Consider the following 27,637-nt stretch of genomic DNA (forward strand, 5'->3'; position numbering starts at 1 on the left):
ATCAGTCCTCTGGGCAGGACCGACCTTGTCTTGGTGTTTCTGCACAAGCATGATCTTCAAAACTTCATCTTTCAGTGATGTCCTCAGGTGACAGTCATTGATCTTGGACTCTTTAGTGGGCAGGGAGAAGAGAGAGATCCTCTCCAGAGATTTGATCTTCAAGTGCTTGCCCACACGGCCCAGCTTGGTATTAGGGATCCATGCTTTGTCCTGGGCCTTGCTTCCAGAAGCCCCATGGCCACAGCCCCATTCCCGACTGCAGACCCAGGGGCTGCTGTCCAAGCCTTCATGGAAGCCATCACTGGCTTTCCATTCCAGGGGCCTCTGGGACCTCCCACTTGCTGTGTCTGTGTCATCCACCATTTGGTATTTTCCCAGAGAAGAAACGGTATGGACATTTTAGCCATATATATTATTCCAATCCATGAACGTGGAATACCTTTTCATTTAGTTGTTCTTTCATTTCTTTCATCAGTGTTTTATAGTTTTCAGTATACAGGTTTTTACTTTGTGTATTAAATTTATTCCTGAGTGCCAGGCATGGTGGTGTGCACCCAGCAACTCGCAAGGCTGAGGTAGGATGATTGCTTGAGTCCAGCTGTTTGAGACCAGCCTGGGAAACAGTGAGAGCCTGTCTCAAAGACAAACAACAACAACAACAAGAACAACAACACCCTAAAATTTATTCCTCATTATTTTATTGACTGATTGATGCAATTGTTAGTGGTATTGCTTTCTTTGATTTAGCTTTCAGATAAGTAGTTTCTTTCTTCTTTCTTTCTTTCTTTCCTTCTTTCTTTCTTTCTTCCTTCCTTCCTTTGTTTTTTTCTAGGAATTGAACCCAGGGGTGCTTTAATACTGATCTATAGCCCCAGTCTTTTTTTTTTTTTTTAATTTTTTATTTTGAGACAAGGTCTTGATGGCCTCCAACTTGCCATCTGCTAGCCTTAGCCTCCAAAGTAGCTAGGATTACAGGTGTGTGCTCAACCAGGTAGTTTATTTTGTTTTTATTTTTCAGTGTTGGGCAGTAAACTCAGGGCTTTTTTTTTATTCTAGGCAAGTGTTCTGCCACGGAGCTACATCCCCAGACTAGATATTTTATATAGAAATACCATGAATTTTTATATGTTGATTTTGTATCCTGCAACATTTCTGAATTCATTGATTAGTTCTAATAGTTTTTTTTTTTTTTTTTTTTTTTTGGTGAAATCTTTGGGGTTTCCTACATATAGCTTTCCAAATATTAACACAAGGAGCTCTTGTGTATAACATCTCACCAGTCTCCCAGGTCATGTGGGGGAATGCTTCTTTTGTATATAGTCAAATCTGCACAATTCCCTGTACTGTTACAGTTTCATTCTTCATCCCACTCTCATTTTCAAAGTTAATAAGAACATAATGTTTTCCTTGCAAGATAAGATTATTTGTTATTTTTGTTGTTTAAGTCAGAAGTCTTCCTTCCCACCCACCCACCCTTGTTATCCTCCTCCCCCCACAACAGGAGAAGCAAAGAACAGAAAGTATAACCCAAGTTTCCATAGGTTTAATTTGTATGGAGTTCCAACACCACATTTTAATGATGGACGAAACATGGCAAAAAGTTTATATTGGCTCCATGAACTACAAATGTAAGTTTGATTATGTTGTGTCCAGGAATAAATGTTAGATATTTGACATTTAGACTTACTATTCATTTTTAATATTTTTAAAAGAGAATACATTGACAAAGTTTGAATATAAAATATACAATGAAATAAATGTCTTTTACTTCTGGCACCCATTCTGCCCAATTCCTCCAGAGGCAAACATGATCCTGTTTGGTGTTCATACCATTCTTTTTTTTTCTCATTGGTATTAGGGATTGAACCCAGAGGTGCTTTACCACCATTAAGTTACATCGCCAGCCTCTTTTTTTTTTTTTTCTCTCTGTTTTAGTTTTTATTGTGAGACAGGGTCTTGCTAAATTGCTGGCCTCAGATTTATAATCCTCCTACTTCAGCCCTCAGAGTGACTGGGATTAGAGTTGTGCCTTGTTTGTATCATTCTGAAATTACTTTGTGACTTCACAAGCAAATATAAATACATGTATGCATGTTTTAAACCTTAGGGGTCAACTGTATTTAAGATTCTTAAATATAATGGACTTTTACATCTCTTTTATATCCATGGAAGTTTGCATTTCTATAGATATCCAACTTCCTTACTTTTTACTTGTTTTGTCCCTGTGACAATGATAACTCTTTGCTATAAAGTCAAAATTCTAAACACTTTATAGATTTTTAGTTTCATCTTTCCAAGAACTCTATGTGTTAGGTATATTTTAGATTTACCCTTCCCATTTTACAGGTGAAGAACCCGAATGAACAGAGGGGTTAAATCATTTGCCTAAGATCATGCAGCTCAGGAGTACTGGTGGTAGGATTGATACCTAGGCAGTGTGGGTCCAGTGACTGTCCTTACCACTACACCAGGATTGTAGGCACATGATATTGTGATCCCCTGCTCATGAGTTATATTCCTCTTTTATTCCTTTCTTATATGAGTTTCTGATACTTGACTTGTTCAACATAAGGAATATAGCACACACAGAAGAAATTCTTCTAATATTAGACTTGCATGAGATGGGTTTTCTTTAGAATATAGTAAAAGCACTCATGTAACATTCCTTCATCATTATTAAAATGATTAAACCATGCAATAAAGGAAAGCATGAAGATAGGATTTAAGTATTTAAGAACTTGATCGGGTGCAGTGGTGCATACTGTAATCCCAGTTGCACTGCAGGCTGAGGAAGGAGGATCACAAGTTGGAGGCCAGCCTGGGCAATTTAGCGAGACCCTATCAAAATAATTTTTTATTTTTATCAAAATAAAAAAATAAAAATTAGTGGAGGTATAGCTCAGTGGTATAGTGCCCCTGTTTTCAATCCCGGGTATCAAAAAGAGAAGAGGGGGCATAGGGATTTATAATGAAATATAATGTAGAAATTGATACTTGAAGGGAGGTGAAAAATATGGTTTATCATATGTATATGAAAAAGTATATTTTATATATATATTCATTTATTTATTTTATATTTATTTTATAGAGCAGGAAATATGCAGGACTTGTTTCCCTCCAACTTATCTTTATTCCCAAGGGAACATGGTTTTCAAGTGTTTTATTAGATCATACATTTTGTATTTTGAAACCGAATTTTAATATTATTGCTGAAGATGTAGAGGAATTCTTAATTCCTTTGGCTCGTCAGATTTCAAGAAAAGTTCACTACTTCATTCTTCAGTGTGACTTCTGTTATAAACTTGGAGTCAAACATACTCGTTTACATTTTGAGGCATCTAATTTTAATGTGAAATTGGTTTAATCTCAACTTTTGAGGGGTATATTTCCATTGTAAAATGATCTCTCTATTCTATTTATGACCTCAGTTTGAATCATCAGATGGTAGGAGTGTGTGTGTATGTGTAAGTGAATGAGTTCACCAGCAGTGCACAAAGAACTTTGCATTCCTTGGTGAATACTGTGAGGTTGGGTAGTGATTTTGTAGTAATTGATATGCTGACATGCCTGGCTACCCGCAGATACTTCCTGATTCTCCCAGGAGCGTAATCCAGGCACTTTTAGACTAAAAAGAGTAGACTCCATGCCTTACAATTCTTATTCTTATCGTCCCTGCATGTTCCTAATTAGGCCCCTTGGAGCTGATTTTTAGATTGTCAACTCTATTTGTTCAAATTATGGCCCTTAAACTGTCATTGATTTATTCAGACTTTACCCATGTGTTTTTTTTCCCCGACTAACAAACGGGGAGGAAATGAAGAAACAAGATGAATTACTTTCCATTTCTTCTTTTGTTTCTCCACAGAGTGTCACTCTTCTCCAGAAATTTATTCAGCTCAGAATTTCAATAGTACAGAAAATATTTTTAAAAGCGAATGGAGTTTAAGAATTTAATGTTCATTGTTTTTAGTCTTAGCACAACAATAGAGAATTTATTAATTTTAATGTCATTAAATAGTAGCATTGTAGTTCTAGTTTTCAAAAGAAATTTTATTCATTTAATCACAACAGTGGAAGTAACAAAATTATATTATAGAAAATGGCAAAATAAAATCACCCATAATCCTGTCACTTTAATTCAACTATTATTATTTTAATGTGTATTTCTTTCTAGTTGGCTTTCTATGTAGATTTTTGCATAGTTTTCATCAGAATGCAATGTTGTTTTGTATTCTGATTTTTCATTTAGCATAAAATAATTATACATTGCAGCCTATGGTTCATAATCAGAACTTAAATTGCATGCAGAGTGTATTCTTATTCAATGTTCTCTCCCTCTTTTTCACTAGGTTAGAGGAGGTCATTTGTTATTTTATTTATTTTTTTTGGGGGGAGTACTGGGGATTGAACTCAGGGCACTTGACCACTGAACACGTCCCCAGATTTATTTTTTGTATTTTATTTAGAGACAGGGTCTCACTGAGTTGCTTAGCACCTCATTAAGTTGCTGAGGCTGGCTTTGAACTCATGATCCTCCTGCCTTAGCTTCCCAAGACACTGGGATTTGTTATTTTTTATTTTACATTTATTTTATTACTGGAGAGGATTTTAATTTCACTCTATGTTTGCTTACTAGATGAGTTATATGTTTATATCCTGTTTATATTTATTTGGTGATTAATTTTCTTTTGGAAATTTTAGAAGTTATGCTTAGTGTAATTAATACTTTGTTATTTATTGAAAATATTTTTAACTTTGCTTGTTTTATTTTTAATCAAAATGTATTTTCATTATACAGTATAAGTGATACAAAAGTGAACACCTAAAATTTCTTTTTAGGAGAGAATTTGTTTTGAAACTAAATTATTTCATTGGTACAATGGTATTCCTTACTGCATATATATTTGGCAGCCTACAAAACTTCAGGCAATAAAGATATCTGACAATTTTCCAATTTTGTAGGAAAAGAGGAGCCAAGGTTGTATCCAAGAGAGTTGATGATTTCAAAGAGAAGTTTCAACATAAACTTGGAAAAGTTTTAGATCCGTAAGTTAATGGTTAATTTCATATCACTTCATAACTTCATATCATATCTGCCTCAAATTTGAAAAGTACTGTTTTGGCAAATATTGGTTTGTGTTTTATTAAATTCTGTCTATTAAATAAGAAAATCATTACATTGTGTTTATCAATGGAAATCTTAGTGTTTATAGCATTTGGAGTTACAGGAAAGTGGTGAGTTCTCCAAGGTGTAAGGAAGGATAATTTTTCATAAAACTTTATTTCTGGGATAGCAGGAATTTAACATTGTGTTTGCATTCTTGTCTCTTTATTCTCTCTGTCTCTCTATTTATACTTGGAAAATTTTGCTTCGAATTTGTTTTTTTTATAATCTGGGTTATTCAAAGGCAGTGAAAGCATTCAGTCATTGTTAATGTAAATGGATGATCAAAAAATAGATCTTTTAGAGAACTTTTGTTTTAGCTTCATAGTTTGCCCAGAAGAGAAAATAGGCTACTATGAACATATGACAAACATATTCTAAATTCCAGGGGTGCCATGTGGTGGGTACTTGAACTAAAGGATGTGTTTTCTTTGGTAGCATTGCAGAAACAATGAACGTTCCCCCAGGCCACACATTTGGAGCTTGTCTCCATCCTGAGGAATATGGTAAATATACAAACTTTCTCATTAACAAACAAATAAAACAAACATCTCAAAACCCCCATAAAGTTATGCAGCTAAACTTACTGTCTTCTAAAAACTTCTAGTCTTCCTTCCTTCCTTCCATACTAGGAATTGAACCCAGGGACACTTTACCCCTGAACCGCATCCCCAGCCTTTTTAATTTTTTTTAAAATTTGAGATAGGGTCTCACTAAGTTGCTTAGGGTCTCATTATGTTGCTGAGGCGGGCCTTGAACTTGGGATTCTCCTGCCTCAGCCTCCCTAGTTGCTGGAATTACAGGTTTTGCCACTATGCCTGCCATTCCCATATGTTTTTAAAATTTTGTTTTGAGACAGTCTTGCTAAGTTTCCCAGGCTGACCTTGAATGTGTGATCCTCCTGTCTCAACCTCCAGTGTAGCTGGGATTACAGGTGTTCAGCACCACAAACAGATACATGTTTAAGTTTAAAAACTGCTATTGAAAATATTTTAGCAAAGGTCTGCTCACTGACCGTAAAAACAAGTAATTAGTGAGTTTATTTAAGACAGTATTTTGGAGTATCATTAATCCTTACATTAAGAAATTGTATTTTTGTTCTTTTTTTAGATGAACTCTTATATGTTTAACGGATGCCTGTCTGTGTTAGTCAGCTTTCTGTTGCTATGGCCGGAATACCTGTGATAAATCAACTTACAGGAGGAAAGGTTTTATTTTGGCTCACTGTTTCAGAGATTTCAGTCTGTGGTGACTTTTTCCTGTCACTCTGGGCTTGACGTGGGGCAGAATATCATAGAGGGGAGCACAGGGCAGAAGGAGATCTGTCACTTCATGATGACCAGGAAGCAAAAAGAGAGAGTAAAGGTTCAGGGTTCCAATATCCCCTTCAAGGGTATGTCCCCAGTGAGCTAACTTTCCTCCATTAGGCTCCACCTCCTAAGGGTTCTGTTACTTTAGAACAGTGCCACAGGCTGTCAAGCTAGACTTCACATGACCTTTGGGGGACATTTCAGATCTAAACCATAACACTGTCCATCTCAGAGATTCTTAACATCGTCTGGAGTGGGTAAGGGATAATTAAGAAATCCACCAATTAGCCTGAAAAGCAGTAAGTTTGATCATGGGAAACTCTGCCTACTTGAGGGCAAGCTTTATGCTGGAAAGTGCTTGGTCTCATAGTGGTTAGAACCGTAGGGTCCAGAGAGTGGTACATCTCTGACCAATATTTGTAGCATAAACTGATATATTCAGCACAGTTTACCATTTTGGCAATTTGATGTTTACAATTAAAAAAAAAAATGTTTGGTGGTACTGGGGATTGAACCAATGCTGTACCACTCACAGTCCAACACATTTCTTGATGATTGATTAATGCTGTTGGTATACATTTAATGTTAAGAAAATATTTTAAAATGAAAATTAATAATCTAAAAATATGTAAGTATAACTATCAACCATGGTGCCATATGGTGTAACTGTGGAAGAGTTCAAAACGTCCTCTCTGAATTTTTTTTTTTAACTCACAGATGGACACAGATGAACTCTACTCTAGTTCCAGCCTTTTGTAACTATTATTGGTGTTAGCTAATAGCCTCTCTTCTGTGGCAAGTTTCAGGGTTTGCCTGCTAACAGAGACATGTTGGGACTGGATTTCTCCTTTACCCTTACTGAGGAAAATAGTCAATCTTATTTTAACAAAGAATGCTTCAATCCCTAAGATGAAGGTATTCTTCCTGTTATTGGAGTTATTGTTTATATTAAGATGACTCTAGGAACCTGGCATGGTGGTGTACTCCTGTAATCCCAGCTACTTGGGAGGTTGAGGCAGGAGGATTGAAAGTTTGGGGTCAACCCGGGCAACTTAGCAAGACCCTATCTCAAAATAAAATAAATAAATAAATAAAGTTGGGGATGGAGCTTAGTGGTAGAATGCTTGCCTAGCATTGGTAAAAGAAATGAAAACAATAACAATGACAAAAAATGACGACTTTAAGAAATGTGCAAAGTCTCCCTGGCTCCCAGGATGCACCAGAGCAGAGGCCAGGTGAAGGAAAAGCCAAAGCAGGTGGACAGTGGTGCATCATGGGAATTGATTGAAGGATGGGTACAGTAGAGGAGCCTGCTCAGCTTTTCTGACTGTAGCGGTGTGGTAGTTAGGTCACAGTGCTCTCTCTTAGGGTCAGAGCTTGTACTTCTGGTTTCAGTTTTTTGGAATGGTTCTTTAGTAATTGCAAGCGATTTGATGTCGGCTTCATAAATGTTATTTCAGGACCAGACCAAAAGAAGGTAATAGTATACGTCTCACCCATCAGGCAGTTAAATCTAGTGGGTATGGTGGGGGAAACCATTAGAGTTGAAAAACAATGATTTAAATTATTATCTTTGGGTGTTAATGGAGGCAAAGGCTTCTGAAGATAAACATACTCACCCTGGAGTCATCTTGTAGAAGGAAAACTTCATCACACAAAGTAGCCACCAAAAGGGTTTCTATCTGAGGAAGGGGTATGAAACAGAGAGAGGTCATACTATTTTTCAATAATAGTTACAATAGTTTGTCCTTTTTGTCCTTTTCTTTCTATATCTCCTCTTTCTCCTCCTTATTTATTTATTTGTGTGTGTGTGTTTACTATGTTGCCCAGGCTGATCTCGAAATTCTGGGCTCAACAGATCCTTCTGCCTCAATCTCCTGAGTAGCTAGAACTATAAACTAGGACTATAAGTGTGCGCCAGTGCACCTAGCTTTCCTAGCAGTCGTGAATTTCACTCAGAGCTTTTCTTGTGTTTTGTCCACTTTAGGATGGTCTGATTAGGATGATCTAATGGTAGCTGACCTGTTTCAGATGTCCTTGGTCTGAGGCACTTGCCTTGTATACCTACCTGGAACCAGCATTAGTTGTGGGCTTTTTAACCTATACTCAGGGCCTTTCCATAGGGGGAAAAAAGTCTTTCAGAGAAGACTTTTACCAGAATGTGCATAATTAGTTCCCAATTTGAAAATAAATAAGTAATTTACAGGTGCTATGACTACCTATTAAAAGAGACCCTGACAGAGCCTAGCATCATGCCTTATACAGAATAGGTATAGATATTAAATGCTCTTAGCTGCAATGAATATTGTAATTTTAATTAATTTACTCAGGGCACCACAATCAACTGCCAGCATGACCTTGCTCCAAGAAAACTGTCTTGGCAGGAAGTGGGTAGGCCAGGCAGAAAGTCTCTTCTGGTGACACCCACCAAGGTCAACTCTAGTTGGGGATGTGGTGGAGCTCTTACCAACTAGGGGTGCTGGGTTCATTTTCTTTGTTCAGCAAAGAATTGAAGAACAGGACACAGAGATAGTAAGCAAGAAGGGTTATTGCAAAAGTGATAGAGAGACTTCTACTGAGAGAAAGGGCCCCAGAACTGGGAATCTGGTGGGGGAATTTTTTTTTTGCGGTGCTGGGGATCAAACCCAGGGCCTTGTGCTTGCAAGGCAAGTACTCTACTGACTGAGCTATCTCCCCAGCCCCACCTGTTCTTTTTATGGTCTCTGGAATTTCCTCCTTTACTTATCTCCTTCCCTGTCCACAACCCCTCACTATTATTGATTGGTGCCTCCTTTGTCCACATGTCTGCATTAGTTTTTCCATTGGGTTCTCTGCTTAGGAGCACAAGTATGGAAGTATCTGTCTGATGGGGTCCCAGCTTGTGTCCCCGAGCACTGTCATCAAGCAGAAAGTTAACCTCAGTAGAAGACCCTCTTCATGCTCCTTTGCTCTGGCCCTGCCCCCGACCTCCTCACTCTCTATCTTGTCCTGACTGCCTAGGCCCTTCTACATCTCCCTCAGAACTATGGATGGGGGCAGGCCTTCAGTGACATCGGTGCTACAGGGAGAAGCAGAGCTGAGAAATGGGAACATGGTCTGCAGACTAAAGATCAACTGGAAACTAGGAGGGAATAGCGATTCTCTCTCTTGTTTCTTTTTTATGTGTTACTGAGGATCGAATCCAGGTCTGGGTGCATAGTAGGCAAATGCTATACTGCTAAGCTATATTCCTAGCCATTTAAAATTATTTTTTTATTTTGTGGCAGGGTCTCAATATGTTACCCAGGCTGGCCTTGAACTTGTGATTCTTCTGCCTCAGCCTCTTCAGTAGCTGGGATCGTAGGCGTGTACCACCATACCTGGTTGGGAATAGGGAATTTGAATTTAATTTTCATAAGGGATCCAACCCCAGACACACTGAGTGGCCCTTACATGAAATCAGTCCCAGCTTGCAGATCTTCAGCATTGTAGACAAATATTGCCCAAGAGGTAGTCAAGCAAGGGCTTTTATGTCTTAGTAAAGGACTTGGTAACTGAATGGGGCTGATGATGCCCCCACAAACTTCATGTTTTATGATTTTTTTCTTGAAAGGAGAAGTGACATACAACAGATATATTTATCAATTACTTTATGTGCTTTTTTTTATTCTGCAAGGATTTTCTGGCATTTAATAGTATCAGAGTTAAATGTGAGTTTTTCTTTCACAGAGTTTGCTAGATCTGTCTCTCTGTTTAAAGATGAAAATAGTATTCACAGATTTTAAATTCACATAAAAGACTTTTTTTTTTCCTTCAATAGGAGTTGGCGATCTGATCCATAATAGACCTTCAGGCGAATGTCTTCGAGGGAAGGATAGAGAGCGAGCCCTGATTGCTGCCGTTCGACATCACTTGAAGAAATTTAATTACCAAAACTTTGACAGTTTGCTGGCAGCCTTCAGGCACTATGACAAGGCTAGTAGTATAGCAGAGTTTTTGGTACATGCATGGGCCGACAAATCCCAGTGGGTTGGTGTAGATCAGGGGTCAGCCCACTATGGCCTGTGGGCCAATTCCACTCCTTGTTCTTGTAAGTAAAGTTTATGTGAAGCACAGTCATGTCTGTGTTATTGCAAAATTAATATCAGTGGCTTATTTTGTCCTACATATGCAAAGTTGAATACTAACAACAGAGATTGATGTTTATCATTTGTCTCTTACAAAAAATTCTGCTGATCCCTTGTGTAATTATTTGGTTGTTAAAATTAGGTCCTTTCCCACTATCAGCATTACTTGGGAACTTGTTAGAAATGCAGGTCCTAAGGCCTACCCCAGATCAACTGAATTAGGAACTCTGGGATGGAGCCCACCAATTTATTTATTTATTTATTTTATTTTTATTTTTATTTTATTTTATTTATTTATTTTTAAATTTTAATTTATTTTATTGTAAACAAATGGGATACATGTTGTTTCTGTTTGTACATGGAGTAACAGCATACCATTTGTGTAATCATACATTTACATAGGGTAATGATGTTTGATTCATTCTGTTATTTTTTCCTTACCCCCCACCCCTCCCTCCCCTCTTTTCCCTCTGTACAGTCCCTCCTTCCTCCATTCTTGCCCCCTCCCACCCCCAGTAGGTGTCATCATCCGCTTATCAGCGAGATCATTCATCCTTTGGTTTTTTGAGATTGGCTTATCTCACTTAGCATGATATTCTCCAGTTTCATCCATTTTCCTGCAAATGCCATAATTTTATTATTCTTTATGACTGAGTAATATCCCATTGTATATATATACCACAGTTTCTTTATCCATTCATCAATTGAAGGACATCTAGGTTGGTTCCACAGTCTGGCTATTGTGAATTCAGCAGCTATGAACATTGTTGTGGGAGCCCACCAATTTAAACAAGCATTCCAGGTGATTCTGGTGCACATTCAAGTTTGAGAAACATTTTTTTTTCTTGTGGATTATTAAACTGCAGTGTGCTAGATTCAAAGAAAAAGGTACAACTCTGGATTCCTGAGGAAGATCTGACAGTCTACAATTTAATCTGAGCATGAACCCATTGAACCTTCATTTAGGTCCAAGTCATGCTCAGAATGTCTTTCCCTAGGGGAGCAGGGTGTGCTTTCTATTTTATTTATTTAATTTAATTTATTTATTTGGGTCCAGGAGTGCTCTATGACTGAGCTACATCCCCATTTTTTATTGTGAGACAGGGTCTCACTAAGTTGCCCACGCTAGACTTGAACATGTGATCCTTCTGCCTCAGCCTCCCCAGTAGCTGGGATTACAGGTGTGTGCTACTATGCTCAGCAGAGGCCTTGTTTTTGATCCCCAGCACTGTTCTCTCCCCTCAAAATTATACTAATCATGTAGGAACAGTACAGACTAGTACTCACCTACGTCCTACTATAAAACTGTGTTTAAAGAAAATGTAAGTATAAAACTGGCTTTTGAGGAGACCAGTTATTATTTATAGATTATTTCAAGATAATGCTTCAAAATTAAAAAAAAAGTAAGCTAAAATAGACACCTTTTAACTTTTAATCTATTGTAACTTTTTACCCTTTCCATGGAACTGGAGATTAAGCTTAGGGCTTCCCATATTCTAGGCATATTATTCTAACACTGAGTTGTGACGCAGCTCCTTTTCACTCACATGTAGATGTCTCATAAATATGATGGTAAAGGAAATTTACATAGTAGTGACATGAATAGGAGAACCTGCCACAATACCTATTGCTTTGCTTTTAAAAATTCTTCATTTTCAGTGCAATTATAGGAAATACGATCATCTTAATAGCTGTTGATTATCAGAGTAAACCACCAGGCACATTCCATGTGATAAAATTAAATTAAGGAGGGAGGAAATTACTGAGAATTATTTAATGCTGATATACCTTTTAAACAGTTAACTTTTAATATGCACAATGTAGTGCTCAGTGTCCTTAAGGAGCTTTTTACTGAGAGGGTAATAAGATGTGGGTCTGGTACAGCTGTAGGATAATTTTTGATTATTTGAATCTGATATTGTTGGATGCCCAGATTTAATTTAAGAGGAAAAAAAAAATAGAACAGCGCAAATAAACTATGATTTCCTAAGTGAATCTTCTTGGTGTATAAAATTAATTCTGTTATTTATTGAACACCCATAATACATCAAGCTTTATTCTGGATAATGTATAGACCTTCCACTTAGGGAACTTAATATCTTGAGGAGTTAATCATAAATTAGAGTAGCAGTGGAATGCTAGAGCTGGCTTTGAGAGAGCATATTGTTAAATTTTCAGGAAGTTTGAAGCCATTTGACATCCCAATGGTAGTTAGAAATTAGCCCTGATGAGAGTATTTATACCATGGACAGTTGCAACTGCTACAAATCAAGGCTTCCTTTCACTACAGCCTCCAAAGGGCCAGTTGTTAAACAAATAGAACACACCACTAGAGTAGAATCAGGGCCAAGTGCTATGATAAATTCAAAATTACAAGCAGGGATGCTGGCTCTTGGCTATTACAGACAATGTAATTCATGATGGAAATCAGTTGATGATTTTTCTCTTTCAATTAATTATCTAATTAAGCATGTGTAGAACTCAGTAATTTGTGCTTACTTAAGGAATACATTCTTTGCCAATCTGTAAACATCATTAACTTAAAACTAGAATAATCTCCTAAAATAAATTTTTGCTGGTAGGCCTTAGGGTTCTCGACTAAATTCAATAATCGCATCTAGTTCTTGGTTTTGGAGGGACTGCTTGTAGACAGTCCAGACAGCTTCCTACTTGTCCATGACAATGGTATTTGCTAGTTGATGACATTCACTCACCCTGTGGAATGATGGTGTTCACTCATTCCATGGAGTGAATGAAAACGGGATGCAGGAGCATCTCCAAAGGTGTTCCATGAGGGAGGAACAGTAACTAAGGCTGTTATCTGTTGTTTCCAATAGATTTCTCAGTAAGATCGAGGAGAATGGCATTCAAATTGTGGATAGAACTGCCTGGCTGTCAGTTAAACTTATGGTGCTTCTAACAGTTTGAGAGAGCTACTCCACAGAATTTGTCTCCATCATGCAGCCTCCATGGGGTGGTCTGAAAGATTAAATAACATCTTTCACTCCCCTGAACATTCCAGGTCTAAGGCGTTCACTCTCCAAGAGTTTGATTGCTGTTCTCCTTCCATCACCACGAGATCCGTGTGTCTCATTCCAGCAACTGTAACTTCACATTTATCCATTCATTCCCTATTTACCCCTAGACCTTTTGTCTGGAAAGGTCAGGTTTAAGAGGGATAAGGAAATTTTAGAAAAGTTCCAGAGACCCATTTCATTCCCTGTTTTGGCCACTATAGGAAGACTGGGTGAGCAGTGCACTCAATCAAGGCATTATTATCCTTATGACTAGGACTATGGCAACCTAACCAGAGCATCAGGTGGCGGAGATGCTGAAAAGAAATTAAATTTGAATTTTCTAGAATTTTTTTTTTTTTTTTTTTTTGTGGTTCTGAGGATTTAACTCAGGCCCTTGTGCTTGCTAAGCATACTCTACCACTGAACTGTGTCTCAACCATTGGAATCCTTTTTTATGCCTGGTTGCTATGAAGAGGGTAGATCAAACAGATTAGCCTAAATTGCTACTGGGGGGAAAAGATGTATAATGACCAGGAATGGTCGTGGCAGAATCTGGAACTTTCAAAATAGGCCGTTAGCTAGGCACAGTGGTCACGCCTGTAATCCCGGTGGCTCAGGAGCCTGAGGTAGGAAGATTGCAAGTTCAAAATCAGCTTCAGCAACTTAGCAAGGCCCTAAGCAACTCAGAGAGACCCTGTCTCTAAACTAAATAAAATATAAAAAAGGGCTGGGCATGTGCCTCGGTAGTTAAGTGCCTCTGGGTTCAATTCCTGGTACAAAAAAAACCAAAAACAAAAACAACAAAACAAAAAAAAGGACTTTATAACCCATACCCCTTTTATTCTGATTATAATTCAGAAAACACCTGAGATAGGCTGATTCTGTTCTGGGAACAGCTACATTGAATGACCAAACTACTTTTCACTAAGGTAAAAATTACCAAGAGCTAATGAGAAAGGTAAATAATTTTTTAAAATTTATTTTTATTATGAACAAATGGGATACATGTTTCTGATTGTACATGAAGTAAAGACATACCATTTGTGTAATCATACATTTACATAGGGTAATGGTGTTTGATTCATTTTGTTATTTTTTCCTTACCCCCCACCCCTCCCACCCCTCTTTTCCCTCTATGCAGTCCCTCCTTCCTCCATTCTTGCCCCCCTCCCATCCCCCATTATGTGTCATCATCCGCTTATCAGCGAGATCATTCATCCTTTGGTTTTTTGAGATTGGCTTATCTCACTTAGCATGATATTCTTCAATTTCATCCATTTGCCTGCAAATGCCATAATTTTATTATTCTTTATGGCTGAGTAATATTCCATTGTGTATATATACCACAGTTTCTTTATCCATTCATCAGTTGAAGGACATCTAGGTTGGTTCCACAGTCTGGCTATTGTGAATTGAGCAGCTATGAACATTGATGTGGCTGTATCTCTGTAGTATGCTGATTTTAAGTCCTTTGGGTATAAACCAAGGAGTGGGATAGCTGGGTCAAATGGTGGTTACATTCCACGTTTTCTGAGGAATCTCCATAGTGCTTTCCAGAGTGGCTGCACTAATTTGCAACCCCACCAGCAATGTATGAGTGTACCTTTTTCCCCACATCCTGGTAAATAATTTTTGAGAATGCCATCCTAATGCTCATTAATTCTAGATAGCAATGGATGGTAAGGAGGAAGCAAGTTTTATTGAATACCTTGATTAACAGCTTTTGTGCTATAAGGTGGACCATGTTTTGTTGAAAATAGTCCAGAAAGCAAAAACATGACTCAGATTAATTTCTTTGGCTTCACTCTTGTGACTGGGGAGCCAGCTGATGGGACTGGAATAGCAATTCCATAACTTGAAAGAGTGTCAACACTGGTAGACACACCACTAGTAGTTCTGAGGGGAGGTCAAAGTTCAGTGTAGTTTGCCATCTGTGTGTGTCCTCTCTGACCATGAGACAAGCGGATCAATTTTTGGAAGGTGTCATTTTTGGCTTGCAGTGGAACCTCTGCATTCGAAATATATAGTCCTTTGTCTTGTGTGAGGTCATGTCTGGTACAACGATGGGTCCAGGCAGCTATGGTGGCAATCTGAATGGTTTCAGTCTTGATTAGCCATTTAATTCCAATAATTCCCTCACAGAATGGATCCTTATTGTGAGTATCTACAAGAATTATTCAGTTGGCTCAGTTAACAACCATAGTTTCCATAGTTTATAGACCAAAAGAGGGGTGTCTTAAATCTGCTAGCGTGTAGCTCCCCAAGTGGCAAACCAAACAGGAAGGCCTCTGGCAACAGCCCAACTCAGTGAAAATAAAACATATTTATCATGGCCCAAGATACGAGAATGGCCTTCAGGGCTACCCGCTGCGTACTGACTGCATCCAATTTTGGTTCTTCATAATTAACTTTGGGTTTGAAAGCCACGGAACCCCAGCGAAGGCCACCAAGTTTCAGGTTAGGCAAATAATCAGCGAAGCCCAGGCATTCAGAGGAGCGTCTGTGAATTCAAGGCCCTTTGGAACCAGTGACTTTTCTTTCATGGCAGAATGGTAAATAAAATAATTTCCTAAAGATTGCTATCCTTTTTCATATAAAGTTCAGATATTACTGGGACCAGGATGTTTGCATTTTTTTTTCTTTTTCCTTTTTCTTTTTTTTGCAGGGCAGGGGATTGAATCATGGGTATCTCACATGGTAAAGGCTTGTACCACAGTACCAATGCTGTACCACTGAGCTCCATCTTCAGCTGGTCTCATTCTTAAATATACCACTTCCACCTGACAAAGGAGGCTTGTTGGATTCTTTCCACTTTGTTAGTCATTGAGTCCAAGCTGGTCCACCTCAAAATGATTAGCAGGCTGGAGACTCACAAGGTCGCTAGGGGTCTAGTTCCAACAAGAACTCAGTAACAGGTTGAGCTACTTTTCAGAAAATAACCGGAGACAGTGAGTCTTAAACCTGAAAGTACACCTCTAAGTGAAGATGGTCTCTCCTTTCTAGAGCCTCTAATTGGCAAAATCACCTGTAACCAAGACTTGTAGCTCCAAGGGTCAGTAGAGTTGTGGGGCTCTACACATACATGCAGCTTTTCTTAATCAGTGTAATCTCTGGCACTTTTGAGCAATCCCAATTCAAACATGGAGAGCATCAATACCAGTTACACATTCAGAAATTGAACCATGTCAATAATAATACATTGTTGAATTTTTTTTTTTTCTGCTGGGGATTGAATTCAGGGCGAGCTCTTTACCACTGATTTACACCCTCTGCCCTGTAGTTGGCTTTTGTTCTTCCCTGTGAACCCTGCCCAATCCCACTAGCTAAATCCAGACATAACCTTCTCCCCACCCTGGGACAGAGTATGATGATGACTTTGGTGCCTGTATTGAAAGGCCTAAAAAATTGAGTCCTCACTGCCCCCCAGCATACTTGGACAGATGCATGTGGCCTTTGATCTTTCTTAGTGACAGGAAGACCTTGGTCCCCCTTCCCTTGTCACCGTTCTCTTTAAAGCAGTTGAGGTTGGGATACAGGTAAAGAGGGGATCAAGGTTGCACAGAGGTAGACTGTCTTGGCACCAGTAAATAAGAGATATTGACCTAGAGTTTTGAGTGGTATTGTGGTTGCACACAGCTCAGTGAAACAAACCAATAATTTTTTTTCAGTCTACACTAATTCCTGTATTAGTCAGCAAAATTATGATTATCAGCAGCATCTATTTTAGTTTTGTGGACTTCTTGATTCAACAGCACTCCCCCCACTCTCCCACATTGTTTTCCAGCTAGGCATATGGGGTTTATATTTTTGGTTAACTTGGGCTTTCAGTAGAGGCTTTTATAAAGCAGTCTACATTAATCTAGGGCAATAAATTGTCAAGATAATGTGTTTTAAGTTCACATTTTGTTTCAATGTAAGACTTAGAAATCTTTTCCAGGGCTGCGGGTCTGACTGCAATAATTATCTAGAATTTATTGGGTTGATCTCATTGGGTCATTTCTCTTTCTTCATGGGATCACCTCCATCAGCAGGGTGAATCCAAACTTGAACAGTTAGAGCCTGAATACAACTACTCAATGCTTCATTCATGATTTCCCTTGGGAGATTTTCCCTTTCAGGGAAATCTCTTTGAGGGAGCCAGAACTCCTGTAGAGCAGCCAAAATCCATTGCCAAAAACAAACAAAAACACATCACACACACAAAAACACAAAGATGAAAAACTCAGATCAAAAACACAAAGATGAAAAACTCAGATCTTTACCATCATCTCTGAATGGCTTTAAGATTGGCTTGATAGATTGCAGGAGGGGCTGAGTGGTAAGCTGTCCTGGCTGTTGTCATTCTTCCTTAACAGGCAGAATGATCTGCCCCTTGACCTCCCAAGAAATCAGTCAGTTTTTGCTCAGATTCCTCATAAAGTTCCTTCCATTCATACTTGTGTAGGTATGTCTGTCTTTAACTCTTGTCTGAAAGGAGACATCTCCCTCCTCTCCCGGCCAGAATGAACCTTGATGGTAACTGTTACAGTGGGGGCTGACCTGATTGGATGGGTAGCATCTCCTCTGCCTATGGGAGTTTTAGCAAACAGAACCAGGCAACTGTCTTTGAATCCACCTCCCTGCTTTTGGTCTTGCAACTACCTTCTTAGTTTCTCATTAATAAGCAATGCAGTGAAGAATTCTTTATTGCCCAATTGAAACATGGGAGATGTTAAAAACTTTGTAAGCAAAGAAAATTGTCAAGATGTTGTACACAACATTGGTCCAATGAAATGTCAAGCATATATCATGGTTCTTCCAGCTCAGTCCCAGGGTAAACAGCATGATTTTAAAGAACATGATGAAAATAGAATGGGGATCGGGAGTGTATGGGGCTCAGTGAAAGAGCATATGCTCAGCATTTGGGAGGCTCTGGGTTCAATCCACAGCACCTAAAAATAAATAAATAAATAAATAAACACGTTTCTGAGCCACACCCTGCTTGCTCCAACCAAGGTTTGAAGTTGCTGTATGTGTATATCACATTGTCTCAATGAGGATCAATCTTGCCTTAGTATTTACCTCCTCTTACAGGAAAGTTGAGACAGTCTTTGAATTTATGTGATGGAGTTATTTATTTTTTCTTAAGCTAAATAATTGGTATTGTTTAGATATGAGGTATCCCCCAAAAGCTCTTGTGTGAGCCAATGCAAGAAAGTTTAGAAGTGAAATGATGGGATAGAGCATTAATCAGTGCATTAATTCTCTGATTCACAGAGTGGTAACTGTAGGCAGGTAGATGTGACTGGAGCAGGTGGGTTGATGGGGATGTGCCCTCGGGTTTATGTTTTGTCTGTGTTGAGGGGAATTCTCTCTGTCTCTCTACTTCCTGATGGCCATGTCCTGAGCCATTACCCGCCACCCGACTCTTCTGCCAGGAGGTTCCGCCTCACTTTGGGTCCAGAGCAACAGAGTTGGCCATTTGTGAATTGAGGCCCCTGAGACTGTGAGCTCCAAAATAAACTTTTCCTCCTCTAATTGTTCTTGTCAGGTCTTTTGGTCCCAGTGGTGAACAAGCTAACTAAAACAATAACGGATATTGCTTGCTCTGCTCCTCAAGACAGTGCTCATCTCATCTTTTTTTTTCTTTTTGTCTAACAGAAGAGAGACGGGATGATAGATAAAGCAGAGCTTCAGGAAGCTTGTGACCAGGCCAACTTGCATTTAGATGAGAAGCTCCTGGATGAACTATTTGACTACTGTGATGTGGATAATGACGGCCTGATTAACTTCCTTGAATTTGCAAATTTTCTTAACTGGAAAGAAACAATGGTTCTTAAAGATTATGAAGAGAAGGTCATTATTAAAGGTATTTAAGTTTTTGAAGTTTTGCTGAATTTTTAACTGGAATTTTACATTTTTAGGTGCTTAGATCTTACTGACTTTAATATTATGTAAGGGAGAAAAAATACACATGTATATTTATTAATTTGCTTGTTTACACATAGAATGTCTGTGGAAGGGATAGGAAAGAATTTGAAAATGTTCATTATTTCCAGAAAGAGGTAACTGGATGACTGAAGGACAAGATAGCAGTGAGACTCCCTTTATTTTTTTATGTGGTGCTGGGATTTGAACCCAGAACTTCAGTGCATATTGTAACAGTGTTCTACCACTGAGCTACATACCCAACTTGAGACTCCTTTTTTCTTTTGTATGAAGAATTGAACCCAGGGTGCTGTACCATTAAGCTACATTCCTAGTCTCTCTCTCTCTCTCTCTCTCTCTCTCTCTCTCTCTCTCTCACACACACACACACACACACACACACACACACACACACACATGTTTTTTATTTTGAGACAGAGTCTCGCTAATTGCTGAGGCTGGCCTCCGAGTTGCAATCCTCCTGCTTCAGTCTCTCCAGTTGCTGGGATTACAGGCTGTGCTACCATCTGAGACATGCTTTTAAAAAAAATGTATGTTTTTGAATATTTTGAGTTTGAAATCATGTATTATTCATTAAAAAAATTAAAAGCAAAAAGAAAGTATGTAGGAACTCAAAGTTTGATAGTTCCTCACAAAGCTGTTTGGAAACCATTATCTTAAGAGTAATTTAGCTCTCCTCACACAGGAAAACTCAGTAGTGAAATAGAACTTGACATAAGAAAATTAAATTTTAAAAATTCTCCATGAAAAGGAAAAAACCACCATGATTATTATTTTTGATTCAAATATTTTCAAGTTTACAGGTTATTTTCCTGTATCACCAACCATATTTATATATGCAAATGTATTCATACATATTTTAAACACATCTGTAATAACAATGAACATACCATTTTTATTTGGCTTTTAAAATTTAGCTTTTAAATTTTTATGGAATGAAGAGATACTTTTATGGTTTCTGCAAGCTCCATTTTCAGTTCCCTCATGCTTATGTGTTATGATTTACTAAACCATTTCTTCACTCTAATTTAGGTTGTTTCCAGATATTTTAAAAGCAATATGGGTAATGGTATGATTATCATCTCTGGAAAAGCTTTCTGTTTCTAATTATATCTAATTTCTTATGAATGTTATTATTGTCTGTCCCAGAAGTAACTTATCTTTATTTTCATTCTGCTTTTCTAAACGATTCTACCAATTTGCAATTTTATCAGCTAAGGCTGTGAGAAGGTTTTACTCCAACCTTCAAACATTATTATAATTTAGTTGGTATATATAATGATACCTCATTTGCTTTAATTTTTGTAACTTGATTATTAGTAGGGAGGACTAACTTTTTAAGACGGTTGTTTACAATTTTATTTCCCCTTGGAATGTCTGTCTATTCTCTAAAAAGTGAATATACTAGCATTTGGGAGGCTCTGGAGTCAATCTGCAGCACACACACACACACACACACACACACACACACACACAGAACCAAGGTCTGAGCCACACTCTGCTCCACCTTTATTTCTGGATCATGATCCAAGGTCAAAACCAAATTTTAGTCTATACTGAGGACATGAGTGTCCTCAGTGTGTCTGCTACAGCCTTTCTGTCTACTCAGAAAGCAGCAGAACCTTCTCTGATTAAGTTTTTATTTTGTAGAAAACAACTCTACCCCAAACCTCTCAGAAATAAAGTGGGTGTGACAGTTTTTTTTCCTTCTTGGCACGACTCAGAAAGTAGTGGGGGAGAGCAGAAGCCTGTTTTCAAACCAGATAGTTCTTCAAATTGTTTCTGTTTTTAGATCCCAACTTCATCAGTCATTTTCAATGTAGTTCTTGAGGATTTTATTTTCTAAAATTTTAGGCAGAAAACTGCAAGTTAGGGGTCAGAAGGATCCCAGGAATGTTTTGCCAGAATTTTTCATATGTTAAATTCTGCCTTACTAACTTTTTAAATTCTGACTTTTGGAGGAAAGTGGATTGGTACCCTAAGGCAGTTTTCTGAGGAACAAATTTTCACACTTTGTCTAGATTTCTGCTTTTTGTTGGATAGAGGAACGCGTTAGAGGATTTGGAACTCTGGACCTGAATGCTTTCATGGCATGGATTAGGCAGTCTTTGAGATGTGTCTTTCCTGGTTTGCCTTAGTCCCCACCTGTCTTTGATACTTTGTACCACTTACCTCTGTAACCCTGGCTTGTCCCTAAACCTGTTGAGTCCTCTGGTGATTGAAACACCACAGTACCCTCTAGTGGTATGTGTGGAGCAACCAGATCTTTGGAAAGGATGTCTCATGAATTTACTCTTAAAATTGAGAATTCACTCACCAAAGCAAATCTGTAAAAGAGTACAGTGTCTTGCAACTTTGGTTCCACATCAGGTTTTTTTCCTTTGGTGCTGGGGATTTAACTCAGGGCATTGCACATACTAAGCATACAGGTTACCACTGAACTACATACTCAGTCCCGCGTTTTCTTTCATACACTGATTTGTAGGGATTAGTTATATAATCAGTTCCTGAGTTCACAGTGGGTTCTCACCACCTCTCTGGATATTGTAAGACATGTTTCCTGCTCCTTCAATCAAGTATGCATGGAATATTCAGAACTCCAAATATGTCTTCTACGTTTCCCTAGGACACAGTTCTAGGAACAACTCCACTAGACTAGAACAATCCAAGTTAATATGAGAATAAATGCTCACTTAACTCCCTTTCTCTCTCTCTCTCTCTCTCTCTCTCTCTCTGTCTCTCTCTCTCTCACTCTCTCTTTCTCTCTCTCTCTCTTTTTTCAGTGCTAGGAATCAAACTCAGGGCTTCTCCCATCTAGGCAAGTGCTCTGACACTGAGCTACACTCCAGTCCTAAGCTCTAATAATAAATAGAAGAAATAGAGAAAAAATTACTTTTGGTCTCTCAGATTTGAAAACGTTATCCTAGAACAAAGTAAATGGACTCGTGAGAAGAAACCCTAGGCCGCATTCAGATTATCTGGTGTATGACATTGGCATCAGTGGTTGGTTCACATCTGCTCACTTCCCATTACCTGGAAGAAACTGAACAAGAAACTCATCTTGTTACAGAACAGCAAGAACCAAGTAGTAACACATTCTTGTGCTTTTTTCCTTTGTTTTTTCTTAAAGGTAGAAAACCAGATTGTGCAAACCCTGCTGAGGCTAATCTGGAAGAATCTGAACCAACTCTCCTGATAAAACCTGAGGATATTGTCTTCAAAGAACCAGGGAGCTCAGAAAAGACTGTCCGAACACTTCTGAGACCAAGTGATAAAGTTTCCAACCACTATAAGACAACATCTTCTGAGATCAATGCAGTTGTAGGAGCTGTCCCTTCTATCTGTAAGTGTGCCACATTATTTGGCAAGTTTCATAAGGATCAGCAAACATGGAAGTAAAGTATTCTTTCATCTGTCCTTGCATTGCTCCAGATTCCCTCTGTATGTCACTCTAACTTTCTTGAAGTCTTGGGCCTTACATTTAATTCTATGTTCTAAACCCTTAGAGTAAGTCTCACTTATAAATATTGACTGAATTGCTAATGATAACCCAAGTGAAAAGATTCATTATGTATTAATGAAATTTAAACCCTCATAGATCAGAACATTGAATGCTATACATTGTAGTAATTCAGATTTAACCAAGTATTTTGAGACTTTTAAACAATGTGATTCTTAACACTATATACTTTGCCTTCAAATATTTAAAGTTTTTACAAGACATTTCTCTACATATTAAAACCCCATGTATTAGTTTGCTAGGGCTGCTGTAACAAAATTTCACAAACTGGGTGACTTAAGCAACAGATTTTTATTGTCTCAGGGTTCCTGAGGCTAGAAGTCTGAGATCAAGGTGTCAGCAAGGTTGGCTCCTTCTGCAGGTTGTTGCAGGAGAATCTGTTCCAGGCCTCTCTGTTGCCGCCTGCAGATATTTGTTACCATCCGCAGCAAAAATTGCGTGGGTATTTATCAGAGGTGGACTGGAAACTAAGCTACTTCTATTTCTGAGCTGCTTCCTTCCTTGCTTGCTTGTTTATAGAGGATAGAGGAAATGAGGTTTACTTGCTTTGAGAGGAAGTTTTAGAGAAAGACAGGCTTGCTACGCTTTCTTAAAGGTCTGCTGCTTCTTAGAGCTGTGTCCTGCATCCTGTGAACTAAGGGTGCGTCTATCTGAGGTGCTTCTTAGTGATGCGTCCCTCGTACTGTGGTCTGCCTATCTGTGATCTAAAGGTGTGTTCTCAATTCTCCGCTCTGCGATCTGCCTTCCGCCACTGCCTGCTGCTTCTCTCTGCTAGCTGCTTCTATCTGCTTGCTGCTTCTTCTTCTTCCTTTCTGCTAATGGCTTCTCTCTGCTTCTTTCTGCTAGCTGCTGCTCCTTTCCTTCTGCTTACTGCCCGCTTATATTCCCTCCAGAAAGCGGAGGGCGGGGCCATGCCAGTTGAGATCAGGCGAGGAGCCAGCTGCCCAATCAGGAGCACTCGGGAACACCTGTGCACGCATACCGCCGATGTGATCAAAACTTCTGACTGGCTGCCAGGCGTCATCTTGGCGCAGTCTGCATGGCATAGCCCCCAACACCTCTCCCCTAGCTTCTGGTGGTTTGCTGGCAATCGTAGGCATGACTTGACTTTTGCTGCATCACCCTGATCTCTGCCTTCACATGGTGTTCTCCCTGGATGTATGTCTCTGTCCAAACTTCTCCTTCGTATAATGACTCCAGTCATATTGAATTAGGGACCTATCACACTCCAGAACAAACTCAACTTAGTTACATCTGAAATGACTTTATTTCCAAATATGGTTATATTTTAAGGTACTGGGGTTGGAATTTTGACACATGAAATTTGGAAGGGTAAGATTCAAATTGTCTTACCTATATTTCAATTGAGCACGAATATTGATTGTTTAGAAAGGTTGTTTGTTCAGCTTGCTTTCTTGAATGAAGGACAGGATGAAGAATTTATATATTTTCTCATGGATTTTGAGATGTGCTGTATATTTTAGTGTAATGAAATCATGTCACCTCCTTTAGAATAGTGCTTTCCAATAGAAATGTAACTGATGCCTGTAACCCCAGTGACTTGGGAGGCTGAGGCAGGAGGATTCCCAAGTTTAAAGTCAGCCTCAGCAACTTAGTGAGGCCCTGTCTCAAAAAAAAAAAAAAAAAAAAAAAAAAAAAAGGCTGGGGATGTGGCTCAGTGGTTGAGCGCCTCTGGGTACAAAAAAATTGTAACTGGAGTCATGTATGCTTTTAAAAATTTCTACTTCATTAAAAAGAAAGCCACATTAAGAAAGAAAGTAGATGATGGGGTGTGGTTGTGCACACCTTAATCCAGGCTACTCAGGAGGCTGAGGCAGGAGGTCAGAAAGTTCAAGGCCAGCTTAGGCAGTGTAGTGAGACCCTGTCTCAAAATAAAATAAAATAAAGAACTGGGGATGTAGGTCAGTTATAGAGTGCTTGCCTAGCATGTGTGAGGTCCTGGGTTCAATCTCCAATGCCCCTCCCAAACAAAGACCAAACAACACCCCCCCCCCAAAAAAAAAAGAGCAAACAAAACAAAACAAAAAAAAGGAAACAGGAAAAATTTTATTTTAATGGTAAGGTATATGTATCCAATATATCATTTCATCAATTAATAAACATTAAATTATTAGATATTTTGCATTTTTCAAAAATTTGAGACAGGGTCTTGTTATGGTGCCAAAGTTGGTCTTAAATTCCTGGACTCAAGGTACCTTTTCACCTGAGCATCCTCAGTTCTGGGTTTACACCTGGCTGCCTTTTTTCTTTTTATACTAAAGTGTTTGAATTTTACTTTTACAACACACTGCAATTCAGACTAGCCACATTTCAAGTGCTCAGTAACCACACGTGGCTGTGCCTACTGTGTTATACAGCTTAATTTTAGAATGTCTGTTTTCCTCCCTCATCGATTACCTAGGTTACCCCATCTTTGGTGTTCCAACTGTTCGATGTGATATTCCTGCCCCCCGAATTCGTCGCATCAGTGATAGAACTAATTATGGAGAAGAGGGCAATGCTTATTCATTACTACATCCTACCATCTTTGCCCAGAAAGGGGTGTTTGAAAGAGACTTCTTCAAGACCAGATCAAAAGAAGAGGTACAGCAATTACTCTGAAAGAAATGTCAATCTCATAGATAAAAAGATGGAAATGTTTGCTGATCAGTGGGTTCAATCTCTAATACCCCTCCCAAACAAAGACCAAACAACACCCCCACCCCCCCAAAGAACCAAACCAAACCAAACAAAAAAAGGAAACAGGAAAAATTTATTTTAATGGTAAGGTATATGTATCCAATATATCATTTCATTATTTTAGACTTTTCCAAAGGATAGCAATAAAAGTCTATGATTCAGATACCAGTCAATACTTAAATACTGTTCTTAGTTGGGAATAGGAAAGATCTGTCCCTTCTTGTGCAAGTATCCTTATGACCTTGGGTTTCTAAACCAAAAAGTAGGCACGGGAAGGGCTATTCTGTCACCCTTCCTGTCTACTGCTATCATGTTTCAGATGATCTGGGATAAGAATTGATATAAAATATTCTGTGCTATTGCCATCCATATGTCAGGCCATGCATCTTGTTTTTTTTTTCTCAGAAAATGTGGCCCTTGTACTACAAGTGATCCTTTGTCTAGAGGGGTTATAAAGTGAGAGCCACCAACTTGGTCACAATAGCCACTGGGGCACCAATGCCAGGGATGGACAGGGTGGAATCCAGGGAATAACTGCCTCTTTCCATTATGTCCAGAGCTAGAATTGATAGGAAGAGACAGAGGATGTTCTTTTGGGACTTCAGATGAAGGATTGACCTCTTAAAAATGTACAAAATACTGACACACACACACACACACACACACACACACACACACTTTTTGGGTAAAATATCCATAGTGTGAGATGTTATAAAATATGTTTTTAAATACAAAATTTAAAACATATAAATCTTGGTCTGGTCTTAAAATACTTTTTTCCCCCCCTAGATTGCAGAGATATTATGTAACATTGGTGTGAAGCTTTCTGAAGAAGAATTTGAAAATGTATGGACTCTTGCATCAAAAAAACATCACAGAGGTGAAGTTTGTGTGGAGAACATCAGAAATGTTCTGGATGAGCTACAGCATGCAGACCGGATCAAGTGTAAAACAACCATGTGATATTTTTGGAGCTTATGAATTTAAACAAAAGAATAGTTAAATCTGTGTTCATCCAAAATGTTTGACCCATTCTGATTTTTTATATGATCTGAGAATTCAGCATTCACTCTGATAGGATATATAATGCCTTCATGTGTTTTACTAATAAATGAGGATTTTGGAATTTAAAATTTGTCGCTTTCCATCAAGCACGCAAGAATTTTACAGCTTGACAAGCGCTTAAAGAGTTAACTTTCAACTTCACCAAAGGCATAGTTCAGAACAATATTAGATGTTATGTAATTTTTAGTAGACCTGAGAATTTGGTCTGGTTTGTGATACTATGTTCATAAAATTTTGCCTTCAACATTTCATTGTTCTCTTTAGGATTCATTATGAAAAGAATCTTAGCAGACTTTCAGTCTTTATTAGCATCTGAGGAAAACAAACTTACAAGGAGCAGAATTTAGATAGTAAAAACTCAGGTTCCAAACAATGACGTAATGGCTATTTGTTCTTAACATCTTTCTATGAGCAGAGAAACATGCTGTCCTTGGTGTATCTGAAGAGGACACAGCTCACTCACCATTAGATGAAGCTTTAGAGAGTTATTAGTAGCAAATTGTGCTGAACCATTCCCTCTTATCTAGGCTTTTGGTCATACAAATGTGATCCCCATGCCAGGATGGTGTGAGGATGGTGATGTTGTGATACCAGGACAGTGTGTTCTCTCCATATGTCCACAGGTACCAGTGTGGGTTGAATCCACAACCGAAGTTTATCAGTAATAAAACTTAATTGACCAACTGGTCAGTAATGTGTATTCTATCCATATTTTTCCAGAAAAATAAGATCTTGACTTTTTTACATTTCCTCTTTTTTTTTTTATTATTTATCGTTTAAGTTTATTTATATGAAGGAACAAGTAAGTAGTATAGCTAATTGAGCTC

The 27,637-nt window shown here is 38.5% G+C and overlaps 1 protein-coding gene across 1 annotated transcript in view; it reads left to right on the plus strand.

Annotated features, from left to right (window-relative positions):
- The window catches only part of Efhb (EF-hand domain family member B), a 48,885-nt gene extending 21,720 nt beyond the window's left edge, over positions 1–27,165 (plus strand). The window contains exons 6-13 of the mRNA XM_047531755.1: positions 1,502–1,628; positions 4,963–5,046; positions 5,603–5,670; positions 10,274–10,428; positions 19,238–19,445; positions 22,656–22,868; positions 25,468–25,649; positions 26,535–27,165. Coding sequence (XP_047387711.1) covers positions 1,502–1,628; positions 4,963–5,046; positions 5,603–5,670; positions 10,274–10,428; positions 19,238–19,445; positions 22,656–22,868; positions 25,468–25,649; positions 26,535–26,708 — 1,211 coding nt within the window. The 3' untranslated portion in view covers positions 26,709–27,165. The remainder of the gene's footprint in view (positions 1–1,501; positions 1,629–4,962; positions 5,047–5,602; positions 5,671–10,273; positions 10,429–19,237; positions 19,446–22,655; positions 22,869–25,467; positions 25,650–26,534) is intronic.
- Positions 27,166–27,637: the final 472 nt, after the last annotated feature.

Source organism: Sciurus carolinensis, chromosome 17 (assembly GCF_902686445.1).
Source record: "Sciurus carolinensis chromosome 17, mSciCar1.2, whole genome shotgun sequence".
Taxonomy (NCBI): Eukaryota; Metazoa; Chordata; class Mammalia; order Rodentia; family Sciuridae; genus Sciurus; species Sciurus carolinensis.